A 14,917-nucleotide genomic window follows, 5' to 3' on the forward strand; every position below is an offset into this window, starting at 1 on the left:
ACACTTTGCACTTATGTAAGGATTTGCAGAATGCAAAGTATTTCACTTGTATTATTTCATTCAATTCTCACAACTGTGTGAGGTAGAAATTGTTACCACGTTACAGTTGCAGAAATTGAGACTCAAAGGTTAAGTGAGGTCCTCCAAGCCATGTGGCAGAGGCTTGACTGAGCCAGTGTTGGACTCAATAATTGAGCTTCAAAATGCTTTCTCAGCTTCCATTGAATCATTTTAGCATTTCTCATCAGGAATGATATAGCACTGTGCCATTGCCAATACTCCACAAATGTTGCAAGCAATTAAGACATTTACGGGAAGAGGGTGACATTGATTTGCTTTATACCTACCTTTCCCACTGTTCTCACAAGGATACATTTTTTTAGAAGTTAAACTTTGATATTTCAGTTAGTGCTTTTCCAACGAATCTCCAATTTCCTTGATATACTCACCTAACTAGGTAGAGATGTAGACTTCGCATGAAGTACTTTCCAATTAGCCATAGTGATTCCCAAACTATTCAGCCTGGGCTTGGGATCCTTAATGTTCAAATTGACAGTCTAGTGCATGTAAACCCTTTATTTAAAATAGTGACATCTGAAAGTATGCTCAATGAAGGTTTCTATGGAAACTAACTGCAATATCAAAACTTTCCAAAACATCAAAATGACCCAATTAGAAGAGGTAAAAATAAATGACAGAAAGAGTATCTCTCAACAGTATGGAAAGGTTACTGGTACTTCTTCACATTAATTTTCATAAGTATGTCTGCATATTTGTTATAAGACTGTGGAATTCATTTGATATTCAATTATATTAACTAGATAAGAATGATACATGAAGTGAAATTTTGCGTTGTTCTGCAATATTATTGAAGCCAATTTCATACAGAGATTAAAACTAAAAAGTTAGTTAACATGACTGTATAAACACAGAGATAACATAGATCACACTGCTAAAGATAAAATTCTAGGATTTTTGCAGCAAAAATGATTAATAACTTTTATGAATTAGTTCCAAGTAGAAAAGTTAAATAAACCTGCTGCTTTCTTAGAACTAAGAACAAAGGGAAATATTTGCTGAACTTGACTCCAGAATGAAATGCAAATAAAAACATTTTTATTAAATTCTGTAATCACGTGAGAAGTTTTAAAAATAGTTTTGAGAGTCAAGCATAATATAAGAATAATTCATGAATGTGCCAATTTTTATTCCATGCTATGAATGTTAACCAGTTTCAGATTTAACTTTGACATGTACTATGAAAAATGAAAACCTGAAGCATTATTGTACATGGCTACAGAGTTCTAACTTTGTTTCAAAAGTTCAAGTCTCAAGATTTTTTCCTGGAAATCCTTAAATATAGATATCCAAGTGTGTTTAAAAAATAGTATTCTGAACTCTTCTAATAAAACACAATATCAAAGTGACATATACAGTTATATCACTAATAAGCATCTTAAACTTAATTCATCTGTGTTCTAGCTTCTGATCCTTCTCTAACCTGCTTTTCCCCAAGTCTTCCTCATCAGAGTCAATGGTGACACCATATTTTCAGTTGCTCAGACCAGAGTCATTCTTCACAATTCTGTCAGCAAAACCCCTCATTCAAAATATCCTTAGAATTCAATCACCTCTCTGCATCTTGCTTGCCACAACCATGGTCAAATCCGCCTTACTCTCAACCTGCATTATTACAGTGACCTCACTGCTCTGCTTCTTTCTATCTTTCCCCGTCAATCAAAACTTAAAACTAGACATAGTTTCCAGTGCTCACAGCAGGATCTCATTGTTAATCCATTCCAAAGGCAATAGTCCACATCTATTAACCCCAAGCTCCCAATCCATCCCACTCCCTCTTCCTCTCCCTTGGCAACCACAAGTCTATTCTCCAAGTCCATGATTTTCTTTTCTGTGGAAAGGTTCATTTGTGCCATATATTAGATTACAGATATAAGTGATATCATATGGTATTTGTCTTTCTCTTTCTGACTTACTTCACTCAGTATGAGAGTGTCTAGTTCCATTCATGTTGCTGCAAATGGCATTATTTCATTCTTTTTTATGGCTGAGTAGTATTCCATTGTGTATATAGTCACTTATGATGGAGCATGATAATGTGAGAAAAAATAATGTATACATGTATGTGTAACTGGGTCACCATGCTATACAGTGGGAAATTGAAAGAACACTGTAAACCAGTTATAATAAAAAAAATAAAGTAAAAATCATTATATAAAATAAATAAAATAAAAATTAAAAAAGAAAACCTTTTAACAGAGAAAAAAAAAAAAAAACTTAAAACTGCAGCAAGAGTAATTCTTTCCAGAAAAAGTAAGACTGTGATCCTGTCTCTGCTGTGCTTGAAATTCCCATCTCACTCAGAACAAAGCCAAAGTTCTCACAAGGGACAGGTAAGTCCTGCACAACATTTTCCTGTGTTGTGCCTCTCTGACTTACCTCCTGCTAGTCTATGTGCTCACTGGTTCCAGGTAGCCTGAGCTCCTTACCATTCTCCCACTAAGCCAGGCATGCAGCTGCCTCTTTTTATTTGCTCTTTCCCCTGCTTGGAATGCCCTTCCCAAGTGGTTAACATGACTCACTTTCATATCTTTAATCCAATGTCACCTTCTCAGTGAGGCTTTCTCTTTTAATACAATCCTTCTACCCCAGCATTTCCTACCCTACCCCCATTCTTGACTTCCCTCAATGCTCTTATGATCACTTCATTGAGAATATATTTTGCCTAATTTATTTTTGTTTACTATTTATTTCCCTGCACTGAAATGTAAGGTTACTTATTGATAACAATTCTTTTCCTCTTTTGTTTTCTGCTGTTTTTCCATCTCCTAGAATAAAGTCTTACATATAGGACATGGTTAATAAATTCTGTTGAATGAATGAAGTATATTTAATTTAGAAAAATAATAGTCTAACTTTTCTTCAAATAAAGTAAAACTCATTGACTATAATATAAATTAATTGATCAATTTTTTTACTACGGAATGACTGAGATTCCAGAAATCAATGTTGTACAGGGTTCTATGAGGGTTGCTAGGGTTTTCAATCTTCTAAGATCTTAAAGTTTAAGAAAGGAAATAGGATTCTTTAGAAAACAACAAAAGTCAATCTATTACTAAAATCTAAGTCCAAAAGTAGCCCAGCATTGTAGTATTTAGGAGGTGTTTGTTCTATTTCCATTGCTGCCATTAACTAAATGAACCCAGGGAAATGTTGTGTTCATCCTCAATGTCTTTATTTTGCAAATAAGAAGAATGCACTAGGTGGCTTATTGGTTCATTAAAATTCTTAATTTATGTGGGTCTCTTATTTGAGAAAAAAGAGAAGTCAGTAGAGATATACATGTGAGATGGTTAGCTGTTCAAGATATCTTTTCTTCTCCTAGCACTCAGCCTCCCAAGAAACCATCCCAAGGAAATTCTAAAAACCTTGACTGATTAAAAATAGATTCACACCAAGAAATTTCTCAGTGAATTCTGCTGAATCTTATCATCAGACATATAGCACTGAATTTAAATATATTGGTTTTTTTGTTGCTGTTTCTGTCATTGCTTTAAGAAACAGGTGAGGTCTGCAAGGAAGAAGTTGCTTCCTGGGGGCTGGGGGCTATTTCATGCAGCTGTATCTGTCTCAGAGGGGTGCTGGGAGAGTAGCTGGGCCCCACGGAGGAGTCCCATAGGGCTGAGGGCAAGCACAGAACAGATTCTGTGGAAGAAACCAGCAAGGTGGGTGGGTGAAAAAATGTTTCCTGAAGGCCACTGCCTGACCTATGGGGACCATTGGAGAGTAGCTGGGCACCATGGAGGGTCCCAGAGGGCTGGGGGTGAAGGACTACACAATGACAATACAAACATATTGTACATGGTTGTTAATCCAAGTGAGGAAACCATGTAGGAAGAAGCTAGTGTGGAGTCCAGGGAGTCAGGGGACTGTCCTGTGTGATCTGGAGACCAAAACCTGGAGTTGGGCCATGAAAGTGAAGCTGGGGTCTCCCAGAGGGAGGCTGGAAAGGCCATAGGGAAAGTCCTTGATGAGAAGTCCCCCCTGGGCCTGAGAGGCTGGGAGTCAAGGTTGGGGGAACTATCAGGGGTAGAGCCAGACATGGACATGGACAAGATTGGGGGAACTATCAGGGGTAGAGCCAGACCTGTCTCCTGAGATGCAGTCATAGTGGAGAAACCTGCTCCCAGGACACTGTGCCCCCTCCTTTGACTACAGAGATGGGGAGCTGGGTTTTGTGACGCAGATGTGTGGTGTGTCTGTGTGTAGAGTGTCTGTGTGGAGAGGGAGTGTGTGTGCCAAAGGAACACAGAAATGAACAAAGCAGACAGACAGAGATTCACTTATCAAAGTGTTCTGTTCTTCTGTCCCAGGAATGGGCTTCCAGGTAGCAGGAAACTGTCAGAATCAGGCACAGGCAACTCAGACTAATGGGTCAGGATGCCACCCTCCTCTGAAGGGATGTGCCCCATATTGGTACTTTAAATAATTTTCTAACATCAAAATATGAATGTTATTAAAACTAGAAATAATTTTTATAATTATTCATATTCTTATCCTGCATTATAAAAACTCACCGTCTTTGATTGTTATTTACCTATATCATCTATATTATATGTTTTGATTTGCTCAAAGAGACCTCAAGTTTCTCTAGGTTGAGAGTCATGGATTATGCACCTTTCTGTCCCTTTTTGGGATGTAGTGTATGCAGTGTTTTATATATGCGTTCCATGTATGAATGGGTTGTAAACATTTCTGAAGAAAGTCTTCTCAGCCTAGTTATAGGAAATACATGTCACATCACTGTGCTACAATACAAATTTGGTCGTGGGTAGAGAGTCTAATGTCTGTCCATCCAGCTATGTTATCAACCCAGTATGGACCTTGAATCCACTGCAGAAGACCAAAGGTAATCTGGACTAGACTATTGAGAAACAAACAAACAAACAAACAAAAAACCCCAGCAATGTCTATACAATAATGAGAATACTCATAAAGTTACCACATTAAGAATACTTAACTGGTAGTTCCTGGTGGTGAGGAGAAGTGGGGACATCCTGTGGAGTGCATCAAGCCCTGAAAGATCTTTCACAACATGCTGCCCTTTTCCGGCATGCCTCTACTGAGTAGGTGTATGGGAGTATCTGTCCCACTGAGAACCATCTTTCCTGTCTACAGAGAGAGGTGTAGAGCCTCTTGTCACCTGTGCCCACATACACCCATGTTAGTGATATGCTCCGGGGTGACATTTTCTCATCTTCTGCTGACTTTTACATCAAAGCAAGTCATAAAGTAGAAAAAGAGATCAAACCAGTGCTGTTTACTTATGTCTGTTCCTAAGATCTAAGTATGCCTGCAATAAAATCTCTTCCTTCAGGCCTGAATACTAAATACCTGAGTTTCAGTTTGCTTTTCCTTTACTTATATTGTCATTTCTTCTAACTTGCTCCACGAGAGACTGAAGCAGTCTTTCCGGAATATAGAAATATGAATCCCTAGAGCAATATACCTGCCACTCTAGCTATTTTATATATTAAGATGGCAATTTAGTCTTTGTAACTCCAGCCTTGACACTGTCTATACTCATTCATCGAGCCGGAGGAGATGACCAAAATCTGAGCTGTGATTCTGTAAACGTGAGTTACCTGTGCAGATTCGTTTAAAGTTGGGATTTTCCAGAATGTGTCCTGGTAGGCGACACTGGAACCGATGTTGCCAGAACTCAGGGAACCAGGGATTCCTTGTATTAGTGTCCAGCCTCAGTTTCAGGAAATAATCATCAAATGACCTGACCTCTGGAGACTGCAGCTTTATCGTGATTCCCCCGTTGGCTTCCACCTCATAACCTTCAATGACTTCATCTCTGTCTGCCCATCCATCACTAAAAAAAATGCAGGGATCGGGGTGGGGAGAGAGAAAAACAAAAGTCTCACAAATAGAGCTCTGAGTTATGCATGAATGAAGCAATTCAGAAAGACTGAAAGTCTATTTTAAGCCAGCATTGCCATCCATCAATGACTTTTTATTTTTGTGGAGAGTAGAAAACTGTAGAATCATAATGTCTTGTTTTTTTTCACAGGAGTGAAGTGATGATGAAGATGATGACAGCAACAATGACAAGAGCTAACATTTATTGAACATTTACTAGTCACGAGATTCTGTGCCACTGACTTTTCCTGAGTCAGATGTTTAGCAACTGGCTGAAGTTCTGGTGGATCCCAGATCCAGATCCAGGCAGTCTGGTTCCCAAGCCCAGGGCTCTTTACAACTAGACCACAAAACCTATCGGTTACTTTCTTAACAGAGGAAAATAAAACCCAGGTTTTATTTGAGGGGGAAAAAAAGGTACTCCAGGCCTTCTCCATAAGAGTTAGGCGACGTTTCAAAGTTGCAATCAAGACCATTACATGAGTGCATTATTTGGGGTAGGACATTGATTTAGCTCAGAAAGAGGATAACCACAAATTTTGTTCCTGGACATTGCTCAAATTTATATATCTTAGAAGTGACCTGATTTTTTTTCTAATGTTATTTCAAAATAGCAGCATGAAAACAGTCTCATTCCTCCAAATAAAAATAATCCTTCTCACTAAATGGCAGTTTACTGACATTTCATTTGTAGGTTCACATTTTAAAGCTTGGTCATTTTCTAGAACATTCACATATACTGTGAGTAATGTAAATCCAGTTTAATTGAAGTATAGGTATGAGCCAGGCCAAACCTCATGTGCGTGGCTGTGATCCCTTCCCAAGAAGGTGGTCAAAGACAAACTACACCAGACGGAGTTAAACAGTCAAAGACTATATCCATTTCAATAGACCAAAAATACTGAACTCAATTCTGCTGAAATAAAAGGTGAGAGGGTTTTTTAGTGCTAGGATGAGCTAGTGAGGAAGTGTAGAGGATATTGGGGAGAGCTTGGTCAATGTGATTAAAACATCTGTGTTTGATAATTGTCACTTATCTAAACTAGGCTCCCACCTTCCCACATAAACTTGGAGACAGGTCTGCTATTATTCTTAATAATTACATTTCAAAGGCATGGCTCCCAGGTCCCTGAGGGGGAAAAAAAATTCTCTGTAGTAAAACTAGCAAGATACTGGGAGAAAATTTACATTTCAAAGGGGCATAGAAAGAATTGACACAGGCAAGTTTTTGAAAGTAAATGTTCTAAGAAAAAGGAATTCAAGGGGCCTAAAGTCAGGAAGAGATTTGTCTCAAATCTCATCAAGATTTGGAGACCATTAAGTGTGTCTTGGTCAAGCAATGGATTTATTCCTCTACCCACAGAGTGGTGCCCTGCAGTTTCTGGAACATAACCATTCAGTCTCTGCCAGAGAAAGTGTTTTATCACTTGCTCCTCACGGAGCAGGGAGCTGGGCCAAGTGCCTAGAACTGGCCATAGCTCACTCTTCTCCTTGTTACCTGGGATCAACTGAGATAAATATATCCTCCACTTAGCTGAGCTAATTGGCATAATTTCATTCCAGAATCTTCCCAGTGAATCAAACACGAGCAGCATTTTCAAAAGATCTCAAGGGTTGCAGAAGTTGACTTAACATGATCCAGAATTCCTTTAGGAATTTCAAAGTATGCTGTATCTAAGCAGCCAGACCAGAGAACATCTGTATATTTCTAAATCCACTAAAATATAAATTCTAATGTTTTTCATGGATCTTTCTTTTCTCTATTTCCTTCCTTCCTTTCTTCCACATCTATGTGCCAGATGCTCTGCTCTGCTCAAGATCCAATTGAGAATAAAACATGTTATTTTTTTCCCCCTAGTGTTACAGACTTGTGGGAAAACAGACATTAAACAAGAATTACAAACACTATGGAAGTAGAGATGGAGGATGAACCAGTACTATGGAAGGAAGGGATTTAAGGATCTACCTAGGTCTGAAGTATATGCATGCATATGAGTGTGGGAAAAGAGAGGCTTGATTAGAGATTGCTTTCCTAGGAAAGTGACACCAGAGAGTTCCCTAGTGGTTCAACAGGTTAAGGATCTGTCATTGTCACTGCTGTGGCTTGGATTACTGCTATGGCTCGGTTTGATCTGAAAGTGATGTCTGAGCTGAGACCCAAAGGATGAGTAGGAGTAGTCAAGACAGAGAGAGGGAGGGATTAGCAAGAAAGTTCCTGATAGATTATCTAACATACAGAAAGGAGCAAGGCTCCTTCAAAGAATTTAGAGGATACATTCAGCTGGAATATAGAAGTATAGAAGGAAGTGGTGGTGCAGGCCTAACCGCATGCTGGGAACTGTTAACCTAAGGACCACAGCAAGTCCTTAGTGTTATTTAAGGCTATTACTTAATGAGACCATCCAACTCTGCCCTCTGGTGGTAAATGACCTCAGTATTTTTGAGGGACAAGTCCTTTTCTATTCACAATCACCAAACATGGCGGCCAAATTGATTAACAACAAAATAAAACACTTATTTATCTTTCTACATCCCAGTCTACTGAGAAAGGTTTGGGCTAGTTTAATTACTTATATTTATTCACATTTATATCATAACTGCATCTACAGCAGCTTGAAGACACAAACTATAGTTCATGTCATGCTCAAAAAGAGGGTAAAAATAAAACCAGATAGGCTTTCAAGAAATTCTGCCTATGAGTACATATTTAAAATAAAAACGACATAACGAATGGTTAACGAATCCCGACTAGGAACCATGAAATTGCTGGTTCAATCCCTGGCCTTGCTCAGTGGGTTAAGGATCCGACATTGCCGTGAGCTGTGGTGTAGGTCGCAGATGCGGCTCAGATTACACGTTGCTGTGGCTCTGGTGTCGGCTGGCAGCTACAGCTCCAATTCGACCCCTAGCCTGGGAACCTCCATATGCACGAGAACGACCCAATAAATTGCAAAAAGACAAAAAAAAAAAAAAACCAAAATGACATAACTTAAAATAATTACTTTTTGACATAATGTCTAGGCTTGAAGTGTGTTTCACCCCAAGGTTTATTATATGAGACTTTTGTATGCATAGTATATTCTGAAGAAAAAAACCCACAATTTTTTAAAGTGTGTGAAACTAGCCCTTCAATAATGTTTAGTTCCATTTCTTTTCTTAAAAAAATTACTCTCAAGTTTATAAAAGCAAATATCATTTGTCAGTGCTAGGAGCAGAGAAAGCGTGATCTTCGGCCCTTTTGCACACCAACAGAGAGGAACACCTCATAGGAGTGAACCTTTGTCTATGAATACAGACAACTTGAAGCCATGTGGTTTAGTGGGGTAGAGCCCTAAATTCCCATTGCCATTTGTCAAATCCTTTCCTCCATCACTGTAGATGATCCTCTTCTAGAAATAAGAGTAGGTATTGAATCTAAGAGGTCATAAAATCAAGGAGAACCAAGATGAGACAGAGGAGATATTCCACTAGGATTACTTGGTGAATATCTTTTGAAATGTTAATTTCTAAAGTTTTGTTTGAGATCTTAAATCTATCACAGTGAAGTGGAAAGGAATGCTAACACATAAAAAGTCACTGAAATACATCCATAAAGCAACTCCTGGTTTGTACATAACTTAATCTTTTCATCTATATGTTACTTAAATATATATGCAGAGAATTTTAGAAGATTTTCACTATTTAATTGTAGTATTGGGATTTTTTGAATGGGGATATTGTTTTGGTGAATTCCTGTGAAGTACACTTGAAAACAGAGAGTCAGCAGCTCTCTGATACTTGGTATAGATTTTTGTTGTTGTTGATGGTGGGGTGGTAACGGTGGAGGTGGAGGTGGTGGTAACAGTGGTGGTGGTGTAGACTGAGCTTGACCAGAGGTGACCTGCAGGCATCTGCTCAGCTCAAGTGTCTAGAGTGAATGCTGCTGTGCAGGGCACTGACTAGCCTCAGGCAGCGCTGAACCATTTCTTACGAGGCATGTTCACAGCCTCTAGCAGCTTCTGCTGCTCCATCTGTTTCCCAAGTTTGAGTTCTATCTGGGGTTCTGGAAATGAAACTGCATAATGTGAGTGAACAGGGTGAACATTTACCAGGAAACTACATGTCTTAAGTATTCCTCACAAATATACAAGACTCCTTATTTCCTATCACCCCCAACATTTTTATACAGCAATTCTTTTGCAAGGTTGTTCTCTTCCTGCAAAAACATTGTTCTAGACCTCCAAAATTTCACAATCCAACTTACAATAATAGGATTTCTTCTATTCAATACATTCTGATATTAACAACAGGGGAATATTATTTTTAATTCTACCAGTTATAACTTGACAGGAGCCACAGGAGTGTTACGTGTGCATTTATATCAGCTAGGATTTAATAAACAAATTGATAGTAAAAAACAGAAATGCAATAGTATTCATTTTAGAAATTGTACAAAAACATTTTAGAAAATCCTATTTCCATTCAATTAAAATAATTACAGTCTAGAGAGTAAAGCAATTTGATTTTTGTAATGAATTCAAGTAATTGTGTATGCCCGATAATAAAGCTTTCATTCTTTAAAAATAATCCAAAGATTACCATAAAACTGGGAAAGAAGAAAAGCATAATACAAACAATATTTTAAAAAACACATGTAAATAAGCCCAACATCCTCTAAATTACAATGCAATACAAGGTTGAAAAAATGTATGCTAATGTAATTTAAGTCAAGGATGTCAATTATAGGAAATTTTATGGAGGTAATGGCAGATTTTTCAATAATAATTGAGAATAGCTTTATTCATTCAAAATTTATTAACTGATAATTTTGTATGAGTTAAGTGTTTTGCTTACTGGTGTGGATGCATTGCTCAAGGGTAGAGACAAGGCCCCTACTATCAAAACATTTACAGCAATGAATTGATCACTGAATACACAGTAGCCATAGAGTTGCAATCACTGAAAGAAGACAGGCTACAGAAGCACAGAGAAGGGGCAAGGTGGTCAGGCCAAGGGAGACTTTTTTCCCTAGGGGAAGTAGGATCTGGGACGAGACTTAAAAGATGAGTTGAAGCTACATAGGTAAAAAGGGAAGTGGAAGAGGGACCAGCTAAAGAGGGGACAAAGCTTTCAAACAACAGCAAGGCATTCAGTTTACTTAGCATACTAGGTAAGGAAAGATAGGACAAGCAGGGGTGAGATCTAGAAGAACTGTAATATACTTGTTAAAGATTTTGGATTTCCCTTTCATGGTGATGAGAAACAACTCAGATGTTAGGCAGGAATACGATGCAATTAGAGTTGTTTTTAGAAAGGTAGTTCTAAAAATTACCTAGAGTGTAGGTATTTGTGAAGATTCTTTGCTTCTTGAATTATCAGGCAAAAACTACAGAAACAAACACAGAGATATGCACAAACATATGCAAACACACATTGCACACACATATGCACATATGCAGGTTAACTACATTGTGTTATAAAGGCATAGTGGCAGTGTTGAACCAGGAATGAGGGCAGTGGTCACAATTAGTTTATATTTAATTTTAAAATTGGTTATTGACAATCCACCATGGATATAGAACCAACACAAATGTAAGTCTCTTTATATAATTATCTAGGACAGGGACTTAGAGGTCACTCAGCCTCCTGAAAAGCAGAAGATAGGATGAAGGGATAGCTGTACCTTTTATTGTCCTGTACTGCTGGAATTAGAATTCAAACAAAAGCCTTATTTCTAAAGCTATGTTGTTTCAGTATAAAGTGGAGGTGGAGGAGAGAATGGGAAGGTATCAAAAGACAAAAGAGGAAGAACGGAGAATTAATTTTCAAGGAGCTCAAGTTCCATGTGAAGGAAATTAGGGTCAGATTAGGTATTTTTATTTTCCCATCTGCTCCTCACCTCTAAACCCAAACCCACATGGAGGCTTGTAACTATCCCCTCTCTGAGCAGAGATTTAAGGCAAAGATGTCTACTGATAAACACTGCACACAGCCATGCAAATGTGGAGGTTATTTCCTAAATTTTCTATAGGGTATTTCTCATGTATCAATGACAATTTCAAGCCAGTGTGAAAGGAAGTTGGGTTAATGGAGAATTACTATTGGACAAGTAGGTCTTTTTTTCGTCCTTCAAATTCTAGTACCAAGGTAGTACCCCATTTTGTCTATTATCCAAAAGACAATAAGAAATTAGAATGGATTAGTTAAGCTTTCTCTATTTTTCTATCTAAAAAGGAGGATGAAAACACTATCAACCACTTAAGAGTTGGTTGTGAGTTAAACTAGATGATCCATGCAAAACACCTATCACAGTATGTAAGACATGATGAAGCCTTACTAGACATAACTTACTGACATAACAGTTCTTTACCATCAATCTCTTCAGGATCCAACCAATGTACTGAGCTCTGTTGACATGTGGGAAAGACTTCTCTGCAAAAGTGCTGCTCACAGTGTGGGCCGAAGGTTGGTGTCAGCTCATGAACTATTTTTTACAAACTGATGAGTAGGTCAGTACAGAGACTGAGAGTAAGAATTTAGGAAAACCTACAGCAGTTTGAAATCGTTGCAGAATTTAAGGACATGATCAGTGGACTCATGTCACCAAATAGGGTTTAAGCACTTTGTTTTCCAATTCAAATGCTGAATTGCCTCTGACTCAAGCCATGTGCTCACCATATGCAGTGACTTTTCAAAGTTACTTTGCCCAATATAACCCCAAATCATATAAATATCTCTGAATATATAAACACTTGCTTTAGTCAATTTGTTTTTACAACCTCATTAAATTTTAATCAAGTCTGTTTCATTATTTATCATATAAGATTACTTTCTACATCGAGGAAACAGAATTTTCATAATTTACTTTAATTATTTGGGACCACACAAGCTTTAACAGACTTTTTTTTTTTTTTTAACAAGAAAATATACACAATTTGCTGAATGTGGCAACAGTATTGAAATGCAAACAATGGAAATGATTCCATGGAAATGAGGGCAAAGAGAATTCCAATGAAATTTACCTGAAAATATGTTGGCTTATACATTGAATTTAGTTTTTAATCCCTAACTGATGGTGAAGTGCTGGAACCATAGCATACTATTTGTGGGGCCACGTTAGCCAATGAACTTGTGAAATCATCAAAATTTATTAATCATTTGTATCAGCTCCCCCATCCTTTTCCATGGTCACTTTCCTCTTTTTTCAATTACCCACACACAGTCAACTGTTGTCTGCAATTATTAAATGAAAAACTCCAGAAGTTTTTGGAGTTTTTGTAAGTTTTCAATTGCACGTTGTTTTAACTAACGTGATAAAATCTCTTAAGGTCCTGCTTCACCGAACTCAAAAACATGAATCACCCTCTTTCCAGGATATCCCACCTAGTAGTCAGGAGTCATCTCACCTCAGTTATCAGACTGACTGTGGAAGTAGTACTTGTGTTCAAGTAACCCTAATTTTACTTAGTAATGACCTCAAAGTACAAGAGTGGTGATGTTGGCAATTCAAATACACCAAAGAGAAGCTCTAAAGTGTTTCCTTTAAGTGAAATGTTGAAAGTTTGCAACTTAACATGGAAAGAAAAAAGTGCATGCTGAAGTTGCTAAGATCTACAGTAAGAACAAATCTATCCATAAAATTGTGAAGAAGGAAAAAGAAATTTGTGCTAGCTTTGAGATAGCACCTCAAATTGCAAAAGTTACAACCGCAGTGCATAAATGCTTAGTTAAGATGGAAGAGGTCTTAAATTGGACCAGATATTTTGAAAGAGAGACCACATTCACATAACTTTTATTACAATATGTTGTTTTAATTGTTATTATTTGTTGCTGTTAATCTTTTATTGTGCCTAATTCATAAATTTAACTTTATGTACATACATATGTATGCATAGAAAAAAAAAAAACAACAGTGCATACAGGATTCAGTACTATCCACATTTTTAGGCATCCACTGGGGGTCTTGGAGTGTATGACCCATGGATGAGGGAACTACTGTATATGCAAAACATACATGATTAAAATTTAGAACCAAAATCATTATTTGAAAGAAAAAGCATTGAATTAAAAAGCTGGTAAAAGCCTATGTTCGATACTTTAATATAAACATTAGTGTTTTGTGGGTTTTATATGACGTAGTATTTGTGATTGCCAAGGCTAAAATATATATACAATTGACAAGACATTAGTGAATGAAGACATTAGGGATAGCTGCTTTGAAATATTCAGTGACTCTGGTAAAGAAAGTAGCTCAAGTACTACTTTCTGATGCCATCATAGCGCAATGATTTCTGAGACTGCCTAATGATATGGAAAACCAACTCACTGAATAAATAAAGCTGGTGAAGTATTCTTTCACTGTAACTTGATGAATGTGCAGATAACTGCTTTTTGTGGCAGTTCTGGTATATGTGAAGTTTGGAAATGATAAAGATTTGAAGAAAGAAATATCTGCTCTGATTTAAATTCTCTTTTAGCTTTATGGCTGAGAAACACATCTAGCTTTAAATTTTATAAAATGATGAAAGAAGAGTGTTCGAACTACAAAATAAAATAAAATCTTAGTGTTTCTTTAGGATAAGAAATAAGGCTGGTCCCAAGATTTAAACATATTAATAGGAAAGCCTGACTTGCTCTATTACCTGGTACTTTCGATATATTTAATAATCTTTATATTTTTTTATGAAAGAAAATGGTTCATTTATTTCTCCAAAAGGGAGCTAAAAATCAAAGAGCAAACTTAAAAGTTAGAAATTTTAAAGAACAAGTTTTTTAATATCTTTCTATATCAGGTTTAATTTTAAAATAATTGTCAATGAGTAGGAAATTATCTTGATATTATCATCTGCAAAGTGCTATCAACAAACACTATGAATTTGATTGCTTAGTCTCCTTGGGCTGCCTAACAAAATACTTTAGACTGGTAGCTTAAACAATGGAAATTTATTTTTTTACAGTTATGGAGACCAGAAATTCAAGTTCAAGGTTCCAA

The 14,917-nt window shown here is 37.1% G+C and overlaps 1 protein-coding gene across 4 annotated transcripts in view; it reads right to left on the reverse strand.

The window, feature by feature from the left end:
- GRM1 (glutamate metabotropic receptor 1) overlaps positions 1-14,917 on the reverse strand; it is a 390,429-nt gene that overhangs the window by 117,858 nt on the left and 257,654 nt on the right. For all 4 annotated transcript variants that reach the window (XM_021087033.2, XM_005659163.4, XM_021087041.2 and 1 more), the window contains exon 4: positions 5,664-5,899. In XM_021087033.2, coding sequence (XP_020942692.1) covers positions 5,664-5,899 — 236 coding nt within the window. The remainder of the gene's footprint in view (positions 1-5,663; positions 5,900-14,917) is intronic.

This window comes from Sus scrofa, chromosome 1, assembly GCF_054392235.1.
Source record: "Sus scrofa isolate SSC_HxYL_T2T_F1_AM1 chromosome 1, Sscrofa_HxYL_maternal_Yorkshire_Landrace_v2.0, whole genome shotgun sequence".
Classification (NCBI taxonomy): Eukaryota; Metazoa; Chordata; class Mammalia; order Artiodactyla; family Suidae; genus Sus; species Sus scrofa.